The sequence below is a fragment of the Sminthopsis crassicaudata genome, chromosome 3, assembly GCF_048593235.1.
Source record: "Sminthopsis crassicaudata isolate SCR6 chromosome 3, ASM4859323v1, whole genome shotgun sequence".
NCBI classification, from domain to species: Eukaryota; Metazoa; Chordata; class Mammalia; order Dasyuromorphia; family Dasyuridae; genus Sminthopsis; species Sminthopsis crassicaudata.
The window spans coordinates 329,230,955-329,252,880 of NC_133619.1; the positions used below are offsets into that span (position 1 = coordinate 329,230,955).

Here is a 21,926-nt window from a genome sequence, read left to right on the forward strand (position 1 = left end):
GGACCCAGGACAGAGTCTTAGAGAACACCCCCCATTAGGAGTGTGCTATGAATGATGAGTCAACAAAGGAGACTAAGGGTTGGTCAGATAGGTAAGAAGAAAACTGTCATGAAATCCAAAGAAGAGAGTGTCCAGGAGGAAAATGTGATTGGTAATGTCAGATAAAGTAAAGAGGTCAAAAAAGATTTGAGTCTATAAAAGATTGTCATCAAATCTGACTACTAAGAAATCATTGATAATTTTGGAGTGATGAGACCAGAAACCAAATTATGAAGGATTTTGGAATGAGTGTAAAGAAAATAGGAACAATGATGATTTTTTTTTTAGGATTTTGGCTGAGAAAGGGAAGAAAAACAGATGATAGTTTGAGGGAATAGAAAGATTTAGGTCAAATTGATTTTGATGTTTGTTAATTTTTTTTCTGTTTTAGGATGGCAACGACTTAGATATGTTTGAAGGCAGTGGGAAAGAGTAGACAGGGAAAATTTGAAGATCAGAGAGGAGGGAATCTGCTGGAGAAAATTGATTGGATCAAGGGCACAAGTAAAAGTTCTTGACAAGGAAAAGGATTATCTCATTATCATGGCCTGGGGGAGGAAGAAAAGAGTCAGGAATGATATTGAAGAGTTATGAGTTGAAGTGGAGAAAAGGAAACTCATAGCAAAAAATTTTTCTCCATAAAGTGAAAGACAGAGTCCTCAGATGAGAATCAGGGGGATGAATATAGAGGACATGAGCAAAGAAATCATTTGGAATGGCTTATAAGGGAGCCAAATAAGGAATCAATTACAAAGGGTAGCTAAGCTAGGTGGTGCAGTAGATAGAGCACCAGCCCTGAAATCAGGAGGACCTGAGTTCAAATCCAGCCTCAGACATTTCACAAGTCCTACCTGTGTGACACTGGCCAAGTCACTTAACCCCAATTGCCTCAGCAAAAAAAAAATTTAATTAATTAATTAAAATAAAGGAATTGATTACAGAGGATTGCCTTAATGGATTAAAGGCCCAATTGAAGTCAAACAACATGAATTTAAGATATGCCCAATAAGCATAGTTGTATACTAGATGGTACACTGGTTAGAGTATTGATGCTAGAGTCAGAAAATCTCATGTTTCTGAGTTCAAATCTGACCTCACACACTGCTCTGGACAGATCATTTACCCTGTTTGACTCATCCTCCTCATCTATAAAATAATCTGGAAAAAGAAAATGGCAAGCCATTTTGGCATCTTTGGCTGGGTCTTGAAGAGTTGGACAGGACTGAAATAACTCAGCAACAACAGTCAGCATGGTAATATAACATCCTCTAGCTCCATTTAGCAGCATATGTGGGTTAGACTAGAAGTCTTATGATGTTTCTTCTAACTCTTAACTATGAGATCAGAGTTGCATTTTAAAGCAATAATGATAAATATTAAACACAATGCACACTTCTTCAATAATTCTTACCAAATAGAGATTACAGAATTCAAATTCTTCAAATCATCATTTACCATGAGGGAAAAAAATCTGCTGAAAAAAACTGTATTCTTACTCAAAATTGAAGGTGAATTAAAATAGTAATTTCTAATATCTTGATACATTTCTTCTTTCTTCCAAAGCTTTTTCACATTTATTATTATAACTTCTACATCAAATTGCACTAATACCTATAAAGAAAAGAGGAAAGAAGAAAGGAAATAAACATTTATTAAACTCTTTATTAAGTGCAAAATGCTATGAAAATCACTTTACAAATATCTCATTTTATCACCATAACAACTTAGGAGGTAGGTGCTATTATTATCCCTACTTTACATGGTGAAAACTGAGGCAGACAGAAATTAAATGACTTGTACAGAACCAAAGAGCTAGTAAGAATCTGAGGCCAGATTTGAACTCAAGTATTTCTGACTTTAAACCCATCACTTAATCCACTGAGACACCCAGCCACCCCCATACTTCATTCTTTATAAACATAGATCTAATGAGGTTACTCAGCATCTCCAAGAGTTTTATAGTGCATTGTAAATGAAGTCCCTTGACTGGATTCCAAGAAACTCCATAATCTAATGTCACCATACCTTTTCCATTCTTCACAGAATAGCATTATGAGGAAGGGCCTAAGTAATTAAAATCCTTCACACCACGTATCCAATTAATTGTCAAATATCATGATTTCTATCTATATAATATATGTGATATAGTGAATAGGATGTTGCCTTTGTGATAGGAAAGTCTGATGAATTTGCCTCTCCTCGCTAACAACTTTACATTTAAGTGCTTAATATTTATTTTGCATTTATTCCCTTTAAATTGATTTTATATATTAAACTTATATATGTCTCTGTTGCATTTTCCAATCGAATGTAAGCTCCACATGCCGTTTCTTTCTTTGTATTTTTATCGTTAGGGCCTATGACATTCCTTCACACTTACTAGGCACTTAATAAATTGTTGTTGACTGATTGATTAATTGATTGTGATTGTTGAAGTGGTCAATGAATAATTAATCATTAAGTATTGCAATATAGCACTTGGGTTTTAACTTATATCACAGTGAAATTCTGAAATAAGAGGTTAGATGAAGTGAATGGATGCATAGATTGGTAATGATAAGTTTAAATGCTGAAACCCCTGAAATCTTCAGCAGGTGGGGACTAAGCTAATAGACATAATAGTTCAGAATATGATTTGTCAAGAATATCTTATTGGGAAATTACTCCAACTTGTGAGAATTTGGGGAATAGGTTACTACCCCAAGAAAAAAGGGCTTCTTTTTTTTTCTTTTTGGCATATGTTTCTTGCTTTCCATGACTTTAGGGTGCTAGCATGTGTTTACATATCCTGTGTAAACCAATCTGGACTGGTTCACTTAGGTGGGTAGCATTATTGGATAGAGGATGAAGCCCAACTGCATTATAATTCCATTATTTCTCAGAGCTTTCAAGGACCCAACCCATCTCAAGATTTAAGCTTTGGCATTCTTACTCAGTCTATCTAGACCCTTAGCACACTTTTTTTATGATTACTCTATTTGCTGTTTAGATCACCCTAAATGCAATTTAGAATTCTACTCCTTCTGTCCACTGCTCCTATCTTCATACTGTGGGCACACATGAAACTCTTCACCTTCTTTACCAACACATAGATAATGCTATTCACAGTAAGATTCCTAAGTTCTGGTCTAAAACCCAACTGAGATAATTACATCATATGCAAACTTGTTAACTATCACTCGATTTCCCAAATTTCAGTTGAAAGTGGTTTGCTGTAGCTGGTTTCATATCATCAGTCACCCTTCTCTCTTCAAGTCTCTGTTCACTCACATTCTTTGGAGGACCATGAGCCTGGGTTAACACTCTTACTGTCTCTCCAACAGACCTCAAGGAACTGAGGGACAGAGGAGAGAAGGGGCTGCTAGGGCACCCCTTAGGGGCGAGTCTGGAAGGTTCTAAAGGCCACTCTAGCACAAGCAGCCTCCTAAGCTTTGTAGTTTCGGGTCCTCCAGGGCTGGCAGAAAGCTCCCATAGGTGATGGTGTGGCATGGATGTACAACCTCGGAGAGTCCAGGTGAGTAACCCCCTTTTATGTATAAAGAAGTGTAAGTCTATTTTAAGGACTGAAGAATAGAGGTGATTTTTTTTCCCCAGAATTAGTTAAAAATTGTCATGGTAAATCCCAGTTCTAGGTGTTAAGTCATGTTTCAAAATAGCTCATTACCAAATTGGTAAAATAATTTGCCTTTAATTTCAAGGGAAGAACTGTGGCTTCTAGCAACTTGTGTATTATTTTAAGAGATTCAAATCACCTGGTAACTTTATTTTTTTATTTACATTATTTCAGTAAACTACTTCTTAATATTATTTTAGTTAGCCAACTACTTAATGTTAGTTTAGGAAAAAAAAAAGGAAAGAAAAATCCATCATATTATTTTAAAGGAGGCATCATGATATGATGGAAAAAGTATTGGACTAAAAGTCTGGAGACCTGGATCTGCACAAACTGACTACATGGTCTTAGGCAAATCACTGCTCTAGACCTCAGGGTTTTTTTTTAATCTGTAAAATTAGAATGCTCAGGTTCCTTCCAGAAGTGACAATTCAGCAAAACTGGTGATTTTTGTGCTTTTGTGATGCTGCTAGACTTTATTTAATTGCTTTCATGATGAAGATCATTAACATTCATGCCAGCTGATTTTAAAAGATTTCCAGTTACTAATGAAATTGTTTTTAATAGGTACATTACTGACACTAAAAGGAGCTGTTCTAACATTCTCCTGTATGGACCGTCTGGGGGGATTAATGCATCCACCATATGAAGTTTGGCGAGACCCAAACAGTCTGGATGATAATGAAAAAGGAAAAAAAAGGAAACTTGTTATGAATTCCCCATCAACTTCCCAAGAAATGGGAGATCATCAATACGCAGTTGTCTGCTCAGAAAAACAAGCCAAAGTCTTCTCATTGCCTTCCCAGACTTGCCTTTATGTTCATAACATCACAGAGACATCCTTCATATTGCAAGCAGCTGTGGTAGTCATGTGTAACAGTGCCTGTCTGGCCTGCTTTTGTGCCAATGGCCACATCATGATAATGAGGTACTACACCTTCTTTGTTACTATTTGGGGATCATGATAATTGATTTCTTGGCAAGGGGAGCAATTTCAACCAAGGAAAAGAGAGACAAAGAGAATAGTCAAAAGCAAAAAAGAAGATTGCCATTCTAGAAAAACTCTTTCAAGGAATCTTTCTTTCTGGGTGCAATTTCTTCTCTTTCTCTAAGAAATCAATCTTTCTATATAAAAATATTTTTTTCTGCTTTAAAAAAAGTATATTTTCTCTTTTTTACATTTTCAAAGCCTTTTAAGTCACCTCAACAGTGGACTTATTAACTTAGAAGTCATATCACATAAGCATTTGATAAACATTTTTCACTTCACTGACTTTGTCAGATTGAAGTATTGTATTCTTTGATTTACTGGTGATGAAACGGAATTGGAGAGCTGATAGTTGTCATTCATTTAAACACTACCTTATTTAGGTGGCATCTCAAGAGCAGTGTTGCTTGAAATAGCACTTATTCAGTACCCATTGACATAAGAACTATATCATGACTTCACTTTGCTGACTACTCATTGACTCTACTTACTTTATTCTTGTCACCTACCTCGTACATTATTTTTTAATCCAACTTCAAGCTTCTGTGACTAATTCTCTTACCTACAAAGTCATGTATTATCACCTATCTGACAATATCGATAAAAACATACATATATCCATATAGCCTTATGTATCTGAAGCAGTATAATATTCTGCTCTGTCACCAGACATCAAGAAAAAAACAATAGTGTTTCAGCTTTTATCACTACCCAATGGAGTGATAGGTAGTAACCATGCATGTAAAGATGGAACATATATCCCATACCATACCTCAACCCTATGCTGTGTCCTCCATCAGCTTTCTCACCTTCTGCTAGAATGCTACTGAATGCAGATGGAAATCATCTCACTACCTAATGAGTCCATCACAAATTTATATTCTCTAATTTCAAATGGCCCAAGCTTTACTGCAGTCAAGCAATCTTCCTAATTAGCAAATTCCCTGAAATAGTTATTCCAAATTTTCTTTTTTCAAACCCTCTATATCATTTCTTACTTCTCATTGAAGAACTTCACCTCCTTCCTTCCTGAGAAAACCGAAGCTCTCTTTGAGATTTCTCTTTTCTCCCACTCTATACTTCAGAATTTCTAGGGTTCTCTTTAATTTTCTATATTTTACCCATTCTCTGCCATCTTTCCAGTTCCTTTATCCTAATTGATTTCTCTTCAACTTATGGTGCTTTTGTTTGGAATACTTTTGTCTCCCTTGGCTTCTGTAAGTGTATAATTTTGGTTCTCCTCCTGAGGATATAGGAGAAAAATTCCTTCTCAGTTTCTTTTGTTAGATTAACATCTACTTCATACCTCCAAAGTTTGAGTACCCCCAGATTCTTTCTTTGGACATCTTTTCTGTTTCTATACTTTTTTTGATCTCATCAAATTTCATGAGGTTGTTGATCATCATCTCCTCAAATGGCTCACAAATCTATATTTCCAGCCCCAGTCTCTCCTGAATACTAGTCCTTTATCACTGACTGCTAGATCTCTCCACCTAGATATTCCAGAAATATTCTCAAACTTGCAATATCTAAAATGAAACACATTATCTTACCCCCACCTTGACCTTTTTCCAGATCAACCTATTTCTGTTGAATATATTATCATCTTTCTTCTAATTATACAAGTTTACAAACTGATATTCATTTTTAACCCTCTCTCAATCATCCATCTAAATAATCATTAATTTACACTGATTCTTTCTGTCCTTTCCATTCACATAATCACTACCATCATTCCAACCTATATTACTTCTCACCTTGGACTACCGCAGTAGTCCTCCCATTTCCTCTCTCCTCTCCATTTACATTCTTCCTGGAATCAGCATTTTCAGTGTTGGAAGGGACCTCAGCAGTCACCTAGAAGTAGATCCATAACTAGAAGAAAGTCCCCACTAATGACCAACTTTTGTCCATCTCTGCTTAAAGACTTCCAGTGAAAGAGAACCATGGTCTCTGAACAGACCCTCCCCCCTCAGCTAGATCTCCTTCATAAGTAACATTTCCTGATCTCAGACCTCAATTTTCCCCTTTGCTACTTCTATTACTCCCGGTTCTGTGCCAGTCCCAAACAGAATAACTTTAACGTCCCTTTCGTACGACAGCCCTTCACATCATAAAAGGCAACTTTCATGCCTTCCCCCTCCTAGACCTTCTCTTATCCAGGCTAAATGCCCCCAATTCTCTCGTCCTATCGCATGGACTCAGAGCCCTTCCCCATCCAGTTGCCTTCCTCTGGACACTGTCTAGTATAACAGTGCCAAGAACTGAGAACAATAATATGGATATGGAGGACAAAGCTGCCAAAATAATCTTCCTGAAATATAACTGTGATTATGTCATTTCCCTGTTTAACAATCCCTAATTACCTCTGGTCTCCTCAGCTTGCCTACAATCTAGTTGCCTTTTTTGCCCTCTACATTTAGCCAAACTGACCTATTTTCTGTTCCCAGAATCCAACACTCCACCTGCCCTCTGTATGTTTGCCCTGTCCCCCATAGCTGCAGGCCCTGCCTCCAGCTATCCACTTCTAATGCCCTTCAGCTGCCTGAGAATAGGATAGGCAACTACACATTGTCATTCCTGCTCCCTCTGGCTCCAGGGATCTTCCCTCACCACTGCTGCACCATGGTCCCTTTGGGCAGTATGATGAAGCCTACGAACCCCTTCTAAGAATCATGTTCCTATATAACTAACAATAGATCTTTATTGATATGTCTTTTTCAAAATAATTATTTCAATAACTTGATGATCCATGAGGTCAACAATGTCTGAAAAATTCAAACTAGTATATTTTTAAAACTAGGTTTTAGCCATACCAAATGATGATCTTACCTGTTTTTGTCACCATTGATCAATTATTAATGACATTATAGTTTGGGGCTAGAGCTATCTATGTATACTACTTTCTGCACATTTGTGTATGAAGTGCTTAGATCCAGGTGCCAGTTTTCATGTGTGTACAGGTATGTGTGTATCTATATGTATGTAAGAATAAGTATGATTAAGAATTTCTGTCTAAATGTGTGTTTCTATATTCCCTCAGTTCTCAGTCTACTGTGGGTATACATAACTCCCTCCCAGAAAGACCTTAATTTAAGCTCTAGCTTAATTTAATTTAGCCTTTTTCTCAGCTATCCTTCTTCTCCCTATTCATAATTTTCTTTTCCAACCAGACTCTTGGAATTTGTGGTTTCTGTGACATAATAAAAATGAAAATTATCAGGAACACTTAAAATCAGAAAGAGAATTCTAAATCTTGGAAATTATCATTACAGTCTTTGTGCATAAGTTTAAAGACTGATTTCCTTATGGGGTACATTAAATGGCTCTGAGGGCAGTTCCAAAAGAGAGGGGCTCAAGAATGTTTGAGCACCTTTGGAATCTTCCAAGATGACTCCTTTGAAAAATAACCTCATTTTAATTCATAATTTCTAATATATCAACTTTAAAAAAAGCAAGTCTTTTGATTTTAAAATCACACAGATTATTATCATATAGTCAAGGGGTTTGGGTTCAACCTGTCTGATACATTCTAGCTGCAGGACCATGGGCAATATCTTCTGTTATTGATATGCCACCAATCTGCATGAGAGAATTTCTATATCAGGGAATAGCTCTCTACCCCTCCCCCTGAAAAAAATCCTATTCCATAATGATCATACATGGCAGGAAACATATGAAAGGTTAATGAGTAGATATTTTAATTTACTGAATGAAGAGCAAGGACCTAGTATCATGCATGCTTTCCCATCATTTTGTTCTAAAGCTCTACTTATTCTAAGCCTGAGCAATTTTGCCTGGGAAACAATAGCCCTGGTATACCAAGAGTAGCCAGAAGGAAGCAACTTTATAACTGAAGTGTTTCTGCCATCTAGTGTTGACAGTGCCAGATGTCTCGGCAAAAAACTTGTCATTCATCCCCAGTGAGAGAGTCTATTATGAAAGGAAAGGCCCTGAATCTATACTGCTTAGAGGAAAGAAAAATCAGGGATGTAGCTTGATTGTAGGATTATTCTTTCTCCAACTATTCAGGGAGTACAACATATCATTTATGTGACTTTATATGAAAATTAAACTTATTACCACTGACATTTACTTATAGAGAAAGCAGAGATTGTCATAATATGGGAAATTTATTCTTCTCTGCTAATTCTATTTGCCTGGACAATTGCTGTTATTTTTACTGAGTATATAAAAGTTCCTAACTACATTAGTATGATACCTGAATTTTCTTTCTTCATTTAGCCTACCTAGTCTCCGCCCAATGTTGGATGTTAATTATCTGCCTCTAACAGATATGAGGATAGCACGGACATTTTGTTTTACCAATGAAGGCCAAGCACTATATCTCGTCTCTCCCACTGAAATACAGCGGTTGACATACAGTCAAGAAATGTGCGACAATCTACAGGTAGGGCACGTGAACTTTTTAACATACATCTGATACCTTTTCAAATCATTTTAGTAGTAAGAAGATAAACTAGCTCTCCATCTTAAAGGGGCACTGGTTTTCTCATTATGTTTGAAAGAACCCTTTCCTCCTCCCAATCCTTGAATCCTTGAAAGAGTTTGATCATGGCAGACTCTTTCTTTTGAACACTAAAGATTTTAGCCAAAGGACATTGCAAACATTCCAGGACAGATATCAGATGCAATGAAAACTTCTGAGTAAGTTATGCAAGTCAAAGCAAAACATAGTTAGATGGAATTTATAAGTATGACAATATATAACATGGCAGATTTAATTTGATTTGCACAATTACCAGGACCACATTAAATTGGTTATTTAATTATATTTAATATTTTTGAAATAATGAAGCAGCCTATATAAAATGGGAGAACCCAAAAGTTATTACTCCATCTGTATCAGACAGACAGTAGCTTACCTTGCTTGGAACTGTTTTTTAATAAATGTTTAGCAGAATTACTTTGAATACTTTTGACATGGTTTTGGAAATAGCAAAATAAATGATATGTAGAAGACCTTCTAAGTAAAAAATATGTATTAATTGAATTAGAAGAATTCAGTGGTATCTATTTCAGCCATGGCAATGGAGATGCTCTGCCAATGGGGAGCCAGGAAGGCATATTTATTTATCTAAGCTTAGGCACAGTTCCTAACATATAGTAGGCGCTTAATAAGTGTTTATGGATTTGTTGATTAGGAAAAAGGTGAAGCTGACCAGGTCAAAATGAGCTGATATTATTGCTTTAGTAATCCCGTGATATAGAAAATTATGAAAATTCATAGAATTGTGAGCAGACTAGACTTCACATCCCAAAAGCTTTTCTGCATAATTTCAAAGCAACCAGGATTCTGCACGCCTGGCACTAAAAAGTCATAGATTTCTCATGTGATATTGAAAGGTCTTTAGAAATGTAAGCGTATTGCTCCTGTGACATTGTAAGGTAGGCATTGTCCCATGTAGGTGGATGTTCTTACAGACAATGCTTGCCTGGGCTTTCTGCACAGACACCGGGGACTTCGTGCTCTTTGGAGGTCAGTCTGGTTTGAAGGCCAGGCCTGCACAAAAGAAAAACCCCAACGGGGCAGTTTCCTGTAAAGCTAAGTTCTGACAGGATTCCCACAGGCCTTGGCATCGCACAGGCCATCTAAGAATCTCAGAACCTGAAAGGGATTTCAAAGCCAACTAATCCAACCAAAACCTAAACCCAGGAATGGTCATAGCTTAAAGACCCCCAGTGAGGGGGGATTTCTCTTCAGCTCCCTTTTAGCACTTATTGTCCCACTGCCTTTCCTGATTATACACATATTCCTTGAACCATTTTTTTAGCCAAAGAACATCATACTTCAGCTTATTTGCCTCCATTACATCCCTCTCCACTCCTCTTTACATCATCATACCTTTGTGACTTTGAAGACTGCCCTGTTCCAAATTTCACAGCCACAAAGTACTGCAGAGTGATTCTGTATTCATGAGGTTTTTGTTTTTACTGGAGAACAGCATAAGTGTAGGGTGTAGTTTGATGTTTGTTGAATTTATGCGGTTATCAGGACAAGAGAGAAGGGGACAAAGTATAAGTAATGGAGAAAGAGCTTATGAACAGTCTGAAAGGGGAGGTGGCAGGAAAGACTGCATTAATGTGACAAAGAATGGAAGAGAAGTGGCAGCATAGGATGGGAGGAAAAGAACAGTTCTGGGATGGGGAATGGAGAAGTATTTCTGATGGAGATTTCATGCTTCTTTGCACTTTGAAGTAAGGATGCAGGCATTTGGGATCAATGTTTTAGCTTCATAAATACTGTTTGTAGAATTAGCCCAACAAAAAGACATTTTCTTCATATGTAAGTGTCTATTATAGGTAGTGCTGGTTCCACAAAGGAACCTGGCACGTTTTCATATTGTTTCCAGTGGCCAAGAATATTGATTGCTGTTTCATCTGCTTCCCTCTGAAGGTGCAAGAAATTAAGATGATTACCCAGCAAATGTTGCTAGTTCAGACCCATGGGCTATAAGGACAAGTCAAATAAAAAAGGAATTGACACTTACTATGTGCCAGGCTCTGTGTTAAATGCTAAAGATATTAAGAAAGGCAAGGGGCTCCCCCAATGGGCCATGGGGTATACCATGCAGAAGACTATAGGAGAAATTGAGGTAATTACTAGAGAAAAGGCACTAGAATTAAGTATGATCAAGAAAGATTGTTTTAGAAGGAAGGACTAGAATTAAGGCTTGAATTAAGCCAGGAAGGAAAGGTGAGGAAGTAGAGAGAGTTCCAGGCATGGGGACAGATAGCCAGAGAAAATTCTGACAGTTGGCAGATGTATATCTTACACTAGGAACAAGGAGGCAAATATCACAAAATCAATCAAGTGTCTGTTAGAGGCAGAAGAGGGGAAGGCTAAGGTAAAGGACTGGGAGGCAAGATGATTTTATATTTTATAGGGAGGTTATAGGAAGCTGGAATTGATATGGGAAGATTAAAATGGTCGACAGGTCAGCAGAGGATCTACTGGAATGGGAGAAGGGGGTGAGAGGAGAAGACACTTAAGATTAGGACACTAGCCTGTAAGATAGTTAAGGGCAATAGGAGGGTAATGACAGTGCGAGAAAAAGGAAGAAGGGCATGTTCTTAGAAACAGACATGTTCCTAAGGCAGAATGGATAAGGTCTTGACAACTGATTAGACAAAGAGAGGATAAAGAAGGTGGGGAGAGTGGGTCAAGAATGACACCTAAATTTTGATCCTGGTGATGGAAAGGATGTTAGTATTCTTAATAATAATAGCTAAGTTCAGAAGAGAAAAAGGTTTGAGGGAAAAATATTCATTTTTGGACATACTGAGTTTAAAATGTTCACAGGGTATCCAGTTCATATTCAATAAATAAAAATGTGAGATTGGAGAACAAGAGGAATGTAGGCTGGATCTGAGAATTATCTGCATAAAGTTAAATCAAATTCAATCCAAGGGAGCTGAGGTCACTAAATAAAACAGTAAAAAGGGGGAGCAGGGACCAAGAAACAGGGCCCAAGTCAGAACCTTGGAAGACACCTTTGATTAGTAAGTGGAAAGAAGAAGGTAGAAGGTGAAGCAGGAGACAGCTGTGCAGTGAAAACCTAGAGAAGAGAGAATCCAGGAGAGGGACCAATAGAGTAGAGTACGGAGACAAGAAGGCTGTCAGATTGGGCAATTGAAGGATCACTGATAAGTTAGGAGAGAACAGTTTCAGTCCGATGATCATATCTGAAGCCAGATTGTAGAGAGCTAAGAAGAAAGAATGAGCGACGTAGAGGGGCCGATTGGTGTAAAGGAAAGATCACTAGATTTAAAGGCCAACGGCCCAGTTCTTGGCTCTTCTTTTACTCACTGAGGCAGTTTGGGGCAGAGCATATAGGCAGTAGCTTTAGAAACAAAGTTGGTTAGTTGTCTCAAGTCACATCTGATTCTTCATGACCCCACTTGAGGATTTCTTGGCAGAGCTACTGCAGTGAATTGCCATTTCCTTCTCCAGCTCATTTTACAGATGAGGAAACTGAGACAAACAGGGTTAAGTGATTTGCCCATGGTCACACAGTTAGGAAGTGTCTGAGGCTAGATTTGAACTCTGGGAAAATGAGCCTTTTTGACTTCAAGCCCAGTACCCTGTCCACCAAGGTTTAAATTCACTGATGAGCTCCAGAGCCCCTTACACAAGGTATTTAACTTTTCTATACTTCAATTTCCTCTTTGAGGAAGAGATTAGGAATAATGTATCTCTAAGGTCCCTGGTCCAGTTTTGAATATCTCTACCCAGCCCAGACTTTTAATATCACTAGATCACAAGTTCATGTCATGGCCCGTTGCTTTGTTTACATATCCGATTAAGTACTTTGTTCAAAGAGACATTCATGAAGATTATTATCATTACTGTTATGTTTATTATTAATATCTAGCAATTATATGGCATAAAGTTAATACCTTTCATTTTATCTACAATAGTGAAGTCAAATTGAAGCAGTTGATGCCATGAAGTTGGGTACGGGTGGGAGGAAGGATTGAATGAATCTGTGAATGCACTGGCAAAGGAAAGTCACAAAAGAGAATTTCCCTTTGCCACTGCAGATGAGCACTTGGTCTGAAAGTTGTGGCTTTAGAAAGTTTCCAGGGGAGCCCTAAGAGCTTTAGGGACTTGCCCCCTGGATCCCCTAAGATTCCCTGATTTTAAAGTCAACTCTTTACCTAGTACTAAATAAGACGTTGACTTCCCTATCATAAATATGTGACTAAGAATAAACTCTTTACCTAGTACTAAATAAAATGTTGACTTCCCTATCATAAATATGTGACTAAGAATAAAGTCTAGATCTGTGATTTCTTTTGTATAGAGAACTCCTCTTAAGAAAACTTTGCAGATTCTCTACAATTTAGTCTTAGAGAATTACCTAGAGCCCTGGGAGAAATGACTTGCTCAGTCACTCATTAAGCATATGTCAGAGATGGGACTAGAACCTATTTCTTTCTGGCTTTACCACTAGCTCTCTATCCAGTACTCCACATAGTAGCTCAAAGACACCCCCAGGCAACAGTTCCATTCTTTTCAAACCTGGTTTTGTACTACAGTCCCACACTCAGATCTTCCCACTCAAAGGGTCACTTGTGGTATTATGGAAAGGCTGTCTTCTTGACAACTCAAACTAGAATTTCCAACTCCACAAGGACCATAGTGAGTCAGTATAAGAGCCCTTTTCCCACAGCGCCCAGGGAGTGTGCCCTCCGTCCAAATCAGCATCTTCCCACTCATTCAGTGATTCAGAGGAGAAATCACCATCTTTTGCTTCTCAGTCTCTAATAAGGAAAGGAAGGAGCAGGGCCAGTTAACCCCCCAAGTTGCATACTAAATGGAAGGAGAGAGATATTTGTTAGCTTTACTACCCCAGTTTATTTCATCTTTTCTCTTTGGGGGAAGTCTGTGAATTTTAATTTGTTGGTTTTAAGTGGTGTTTGAATTAAGATTATTCTAGCAACTGTATATAGAATATATTGGAGTAAAAAAACTAAGGAACTTAAAAAAGGAAAGGACTACTTGGGACTACCTGACAGAAAAAATTAATGCTTTAGGGAATGTGTCAAATTGAGATGGAAATAGAAATAAGAGAAGAAAATCTAGTTTCCTTTTTTCATGAGCAAGAATCAGCAAGAGCTGTTGATAATTGGACCTAAGGAATGAAGGAAAGTGTAAAGCTGAAAATAACAAGGTTCTAAGGCCTAGGAACTGAAAGCTTAGTAGTGCTCATCACAGCAAGGAGGAAGCTGCTAGAGCAGTAATGGGAGTGATGGGAGGGGGGTGGCAGAAGAAACAACAAGCTTGTTTTCAAACATGTTTGATTTCAGGAATTGAAAAGATAGTTTAACTGGAGATATGATCATGGAAATATGGTAAGAGATTAGGATTAGACATGCAGATTTAGGAATCATCCACTCATCAGTAAAAATAAGACGAATAGATTTGCTCCTCAAATAAGTGATCCTAAAAGGAAAAGAGCAGAAGCCCTAGTGCTAGGTTTTGTGGGACATCAGTGATTAACCGGAAGAAAGGAGGAGAATCAGCAGATAGATGGTTGACAGAAGGAAAATACAAGTGAAGGGAATGCGAGGCCTTGGAGGCAACATAGGTTGCCTGGCTGTGCAGTGTGGGTCAGGGAGAGCTAACACTCATCCAACACAATAGTGATTTTAGGGAGCAATATTTTTGCAATAGTAACCACTCATGTGTTGTTTTTTTCCTTTGAATGTGGTATAGGACATGCTAGGAGAATTATTTACTCCAGTAGAAACACCTGAAGCTCAGAACAGAGGCTTCCTCAAGGGACTGTTTGGTGGAAGTGGACAGACTTTTGACAGGGAAGAGTTATGTAAGTAAATTCTTCTTGCATGCAACATGAAACATAATGGAGCTTTTTTAGTGGAAGTTTATTTTTTTTAATGCAAAGTTGTTGCAGAGTAGGTTTTTGACTTCTCATCTAAATCTTGGTTGCTTCTCTACATATGCACTGATACAAATACCCTTTGAATTTTGAACAAATGAACTCTCTTCAGAAAATTTAAATGTTCAATAGACAGAATTATAACCACTTCCTATAATTCACACAAATAATAAGCAAATGTGAAATTATGTAATAGCTAATAATAATAACATTTATATAGAACTTATTCTATGCCAGGCACTGTGCACAGAATTTTCCAGTTTTCCTTTCCTTTGATCCCCACGATTCCCTGATAAACGCTGTTATCCCCATTTTGTAGATGAGGAATCCGAGGTCTAGAATCACATACCCAGTAAGTGTCTAAGACCAGGTTTGAACTCGGATCCTACTAGTGCCAGGCCTTGCCCCTGACCAGTGACCTCTAAGCTGAGCAGAGCATTTATAATGAAATATGTTTAATGTCTGGGAGGGAGCTATGGGATTTATGTATGCGGTATTGATCACTACCGCTTTGTCCAGAACTCTCAGTGCCAAAATAACACATGGCCATTTGTTTTGATGAGTCTTGCTTTTTTCTTTTATTTATCTATTTCAAACTTAAATATAAAATAGGAAAAGAAAAAAAACAGTGTCGTGTACACAGCAGAAAAAAGTAAAGCGACACATTTCCATAAATTTCAAAAAAGGCTATACAGGGCTACCCATTGTGCTTCAGAGCAGTCCCCCCTTGCAGGCTTTCTTTTGCTCGCAGTTGTACACTTGTTACTTTATTCATTTTTTCTCTTTTCTTCTCCTTCCTCCCCCAAGAAGGCTCTAATTAGGGGTGGAGATATAGGCGCGCACATATACAAACGGGTATACACACACGTAGCCGGATATCTGTGTTCAAGTACGTACATGTCCGTGCATTCAAATGCCCTGTGGAAGACAGTCCCGTTAGTGCGCTTTCTCTGCGGGTGGGTAAGAGCTTCCTTCCTAGGCTCTCTTTCCATGTTTTCTAAATCCATCCCCGACTTTAACAATCCACCGCTGACAGCGCTAGAAAGAGAACAAGGAGAGCTGAAGTTCCAGAGAGAGGGGGCGTTATTCAGAAACCCCCCCCGTGCAGGACTGCCCCTCTGCTCGTGACTGTCAGTAACAAGTCCGCTGTGAGCCTCCGTCTCCTCATCTGTAAAATGGGGACAAAGCGGCCTCCACCGCCCTGAAGATCACACGAGAGACCGTCAGGCGCTTTTCTAACCCCGCGCATAATGCGCAGCGCTGTGATAGTGACGTGAAGGTGTGTTTTTATCCCCTCGGTTCCTCTCAAGTTTAAAGGGCAGAGTTCACCCCCGAGTTCGACGCCGCGGGCCGTTATAGATACTTTAAATATAAAGTATAAATAAATAAAATATAAAAACTCTAAAAAGTTCTGGCGGTGGATCCTAATCCTGGTGGTTTTGATCCCTAGTTGGGGAGGCTTCGGCCGGAAAAGCGTCCAAGAGCCTAGCGCAGCACATTCCCGGCTCGGGCGGGATCGAAGGCGTCAAAGGAGCCGCGGGGGGCGTGATGGGGGAGCTGACGCGCGCGCGGATCGCGCTGGACGAGCGGGGACAGCGGCTGGGGGAGCTCGAGGAGAAGACGGCCGGCATGATGACCAGCGCAGAGGCCTTCTCCAAGCACGCGCACGAGGTACGGCCCCAACGGAGCAGCGATCCCCGCCCTTGGCTTTATTCCGTGAGGGCGCTGCCCCGCCGGCAGGGCACCTCGCCATCTCGGGGGTTTTAGGAATCTTGTTTATGAGCCGCCCAGAGCCGAAAACATGCGGCAGGGGAGGCACGCCTTCCAGGGAGGAGCCTCAGGGCCCCCAGGGGGAAGGGCCCCGCCCACTCCCAGGCCCGCACTCCAGCTGGAGGCGCCCCCAGCGCATCGAGCTAGGGGTGAGGGGCCCCAGGCAGGGCGAAGGCTGGTACGGAAAGATTGAGTCGTCCCGCGTTAAGTGTCTTCGGCAGCGAAGGGAGATCGCGTTCTCCATTCCCCTCGGGGGAGCTGCACAAATTAAGTGACCGGTTGTCTGGGGAACAGGACCTTTTAAAGTACTAAAATTGTCCAAGTCTGCTGTTTAAAAAACCTTTGAATATGGTTATTGAAATGTCCTGAAATGAGAGGCCGTTAAAGCAGCGTGGCGAAGGGCCCGGAGTCCCACCCTGGGGTGGGTAGCGGGGCCCTCTCCTGTGTGGCAGGATTGTCAGCCTCAGTTTTTATGAAAGCTCCTCCGTGATTTCCTGAAAGGTAATTTAATAAAAAAGAACAAAAACCTGTAAGAGTTCATTAAACTTTGTCACAGACTAGGTGAGAGAGGGGCTCATTCCTATGGGAAAGGAAGGAAAGGGTTACTCCTGCGGAGTACGGAGAATAGTCCGGGCCCCGCCCCCGCCCCGCCCCATCTCAGTGGACCGGAATTGGAACCGGGAAGGGAGGACAGGCTTCAGTTTCCTGCGTGGGCTCGTGAGGCAATCACTTCCCAGCTTTAAACCAGAGATGAACCTTTTTGTATTGTAGGTCCCTTTAGCACTCTGATGAAGCCTGTGGAGGTCTTTTTAAAATAATTATTTTTTTCTTAATGTTAAACTTTACTTAGAAGTTAGTGAAAACAAAGATGTTAATTTTTCCAGTCCCCATTTATGGGTCTCTTGGAATTTACCCATCTCTGAGGGTCCATGGATCTCTGGTGAAGAATATCTCCTTTAAACAGTGAACTCTGTGGCAAAATCCCCCCCTCTCTTTGATCTAGGAAAAGTAATTGTAGATCATGGCCCCATGGGGCAAAGATGGAACTGGAAAGACTAGTCAGGTCTCTCAACTCCCAGGCCAGGAGCTTGGTAAGGGAAACTTGGTGGGGGAGACTAGACAGTACATATAAAGTACACCTGGGGGCACACGGTCTCCGTTCCTCCCCCTCCATTAGAGGGGTGCTCAGAACGTCCACTCCCATATCTGTTACTTGGCTACTCAGAAAACAGAAACGCCTGCCTTCATTCCGTAGAGACCATTCTCCGCCATTAACAATTACTTTATAAAAACGTTTAAAGTGAATCTTATAACATAATTAGTTCTTTCCTCCCGTGCCTACACTTAATCTCTTCTGTGCTTCATATCCTGAAATCCCCTCGCTTGAGCTAAGCTCTTACCAAATCCTGGATCTTGACATAGAAGGTGAGAGAAATACCAGCTGGAGGAAAGAGCAGGAATGGGGAAAGGACGGAAAGGGGAGTGGGGCAGGAAGAAGGGACAATCATCTCAAACAGAGGAAACCAGCTCCTTTTTCACTCTTGAATGTATCAGCAGATTTTGAAAGCAATCTCATTGAAGGCTGCCGGTGGTGGTGGAAAGGGAACAAACCTTGTCCCCAAATCCTACTCTTTGTATTTAGTCTTCATAAGCCAAGCTGGATAATTTCCAAATTTCTCTTCTTAGCATCAGTTATTTCCCAAAATAAAATCATCTGTAATGTTTTGATTCATTGTGATTCATCTCTTAGTAGAATATATGCAAATTTTGAAGAGCCCTTTTAAAGATTCTTTTTTGGATCCCAGATGCCCCTCTGAGTTTTAAAATTCTTTTGACTTGTTGACATTTTGTTTCTTTTGTAGTTGATGCTGAAATATAAGGATAAGAAATGGTACCAGTTTTAAGGCTTCTACAGAGACTGCAACAGCACTAAGAAATCATCCTTCAGGGAAACCATTTATTCCCAGCATCACCATTCAACTGCTAGAAGCCACAGTTTCTTCTGTGAAATGTTTCACAGTGATTCATCTGAGGTGACCACAAGGGAGACTTGAACAGGGAAGGTTGTCAACCCAAAGACTGGACCCCCGACTTAGATTGGTCTTCTAGTGTTCATTCCAAGATTCTGTTGTAAACTCGCCTTCTCCCAAGTGGAATGGAGCTGTCATCTCGGCATGTAGTTTTTCTGAGGCATTCTGTGTAAGAACCACGGGGAGTCTTTCTGGCTAAAAATATCCTGTACAAACTAAAACATTAATGCACTTAATAAAAAACAAAAACAAAAACCTTTGCATGATAAATTAACATCTTATGAGGAAAAGAAAAAAAAAGCATGTTGTGACAGAAGAAAAAAAAAAAGATTTATGGTAAGCAAAGCAAACTATTTTAAAGATCAGCCCAATTCTACAATTAAAAAAAAAATCTGTACTAGAAGATGCCCGTGCATTTCAAGTCTATTTGCTATAAGGGGCAACTAAGGGGGAAAAATCCACCAGACTTCCCTTCTCATCCCTAACTTATATTTTTCATGGAACTTATGCCCTTAAAATGGCAAGAGTCTGGTTAGCATTCTATTCTCTCCATAAAGTCTTTGCATTATTCAGAGTTCTTGAGTTGTAACATCCAGCCATTGTCCAGTGCAGGAAATAGCCCCCTACTAAAACTCATCTGTTTTCTCAGGATGAGCAGTGAGTTTTCAGTAGGAAATTAATAAAGAGAGCCGTATTGTTTAAAAGCCTGGATTGTAAATTCTGCTGGGAGCCAATGATGGTTTTGGAGAGCAAGCCTGGGCTATCATAACCACTCTCCTAGCTTTAGGAGATCAAGTGAAAACTTGTCCAGCAGCTGTTTCATGTGTAAAATGTTCTGTGTCCTGGTACCTGTTTCCTTGTGACAAATAAAACCCAGGAAGCCCTTTGTTCTTAATAGTTCTTGATCACCCCAAATGCCACTTTTCAAAGATCTAACCAATCTGTTTTGTGGGATTCAGTAAAACGCTGATTAACCAGAGTGTTCAAGGAATGGGATGGATATCCTGGTTTATCCAGTCTTCTAGCTGAAGCTTTGACCAAAAAATCCTTTAGTTCAACACTTGTGGTTGAAAAGCACTTGCTAATATATGATACTGAACAAAGATAAGACTGAGGACCTTGCAAGCCCAAGAGGAGAGAATCCAAAAATCTGTATTTAAAGACCAGCTTTGCTTCTTAATGACTTATGACTCATTTTCTCTCTGCATCCCAGTTTCCTCATCTATAAGATGTATAGATTGGGCTAAATGATCTAAAAGACTTCATCCAGAATCTCATAATCAATCCTGTTGTTAAGTACCTCAGGGTCATCTTTTGAACCATCAGTGATCATTACAGAATGTCAGAGCAAGAAGAGACTCCAGAGGTCATCAAATTCAGGTCTGGAAGCTTGGTTTCAAAGGAGGAAAGTGACCCAAAATCAGTTAACCTCATTTTAGACCAGCCTTGAACCTATAAAGGCCAAAATCCATTCCAACCCCCAAAATCTTTCTGAAAGAAAAAAAAATACTTAGGTTATGCACACAGAAAAATAAGATCAGTGATATGCCTCATTTAGTTTATACAAGATAGGTGAGAAAAAATGAAGTCTACATTCAGACCAATCTTGACAGTTAATGGCAGATCTAGAGCTATACAGCTGCCTATATAATGGGTTGAGTCTGTTTTAACCTCCAGAAAATGGCTTATTTTTTTAAACTAAATCCTCACTCTCCATCAGTTTGTGATTTTATTTCCCTTCTCCTAAAAGTGGAATGCAATTTCTAAAATGCCATTTAATTAAGGGACTGCCTTAGTCTGGTTAATCAAGGTTTTATTGTGTTTGCAAAAACAGAATTGCCATTTCTTCTTAAGAATTAATTCTTTTTTTTCTAAGGCTTAGTTATTTTCACAGCCAGAAAGTGAAATTTCAAATTAGTTTCTTAGTGGGGATGCCCCATGAATTCCTATGCAACAGAGCTTCTACAAACGCTGTAAAATTTGTCAAGGATTGAAATGTTTGAAGGAGGCAGTAATTTCAGGTCATATTATTTGCCTCTATCCTGAAATGTTTCCTATTTTTTTAAGGTGGGCACTCCTTAGAATCTCCCCAAACCAACAAGCTGCCTTGATGTGACAGATTAGGGGACAACATACATTTGATATGAGTGAATTGTAAATAGTACAACTATTTGGGAAACTTAGAATCCAAGTCTACACAGTGGATTGGCAGCTGTAATCCAGCATCTATATCATCAAGGTCAAGGACCTGGTTTTCCTGGCTTTCTTCTAAATTATCTAAGTTGGAGATGTGGAAATTCATAAACACTTTTCATTTTGACTAAGAGAAATAAGAGGTACTTTGTAAATGTACAACCGAAAATGTCAGCCACCAGCTTTCCCCCAAAAGAAATCATTCAAATGTCAACCAACATTACTGTACAAATTTAGTGGTGAAAATGCTTCAGCAAAAACTATAATTTTAAAGTTTGAACTTTTCATTTTATGATGAAATAAAATAGCTATTTTGATGGGGGAACCGATCCAGCCTTCATATACTCTTTCTCCAGGCGGCAGCAACATGCAGTGGCTATTTTATGTGGTCAGGATGGTGTCCTTGAAGGAGTGTGGCAAGGTGACCATTTCCTCCAAGGTTGAGTATCCATCTTCCCTCCATCCCCGTGGCCTCTGGCATGCCTGCTGATCCTTCAAGGTCAACCAGTGGCTTAGCCTTGGGCATATTGCCAGTTTCAGACAAAATAGCTATGTGCTTGGAGACTGCCCAGGCAACCAGCCCCCTCCCTGACAGTCCAGTTTTTGACAACTTGGGGATGGTGTCTGGAGAAATGACTCCTTCCCCAGACATTGCTGCTGGGTAACCTCAAGGGTTAGGAAGGATTTTCAGTTTCCCTGGTTATTTACTAAGTTAATTCCCAGAGCAATATATAATGCTGAGCAGTCTCTGAAGATCCTGATACCTAAAGCTCTCCAGTCAGAAAAATTTCTATCCAGTCCAGTTTCAGTTCTCTTTGGAGCTAGAATTCCTCCCCTGAGATCACAGCTCCCTGAAGTTTAAGCAA

The 21,926-nt window shown here is 39.5% G+C and overlaps 1 protein-coding gene across 1 annotated transcript in view; it reads left to right on the forward strand.

Annotated features, from left to right (window-relative positions):
- The window catches only part of STXBP5L (syntaxin binding protein 5L), a 420,610-nt gene extending 401,488 nt beyond the window's left edge, over positions 1-19,122 (forward strand). Inside the window, 5 exon segments of the mRNA XM_074301345.1 lie at positions 4,220-4,580; positions 8,886-9,051; positions 14,884-14,995; positions 16,518-16,738; positions 18,700-19,122. Of these exon segments, the coding sequence (XP_074157446.1) occupies positions 4,220-4,580; positions 8,886-9,051; positions 14,884-14,995; positions 16,518-16,738; positions 18,700-18,741 (902 nt within the window). The 3' untranslated portion in view covers positions 18,742-19,122.
- The last annotated feature ends 2,804 nt before the right edge of the window (positions 19,123-21,926 follow it).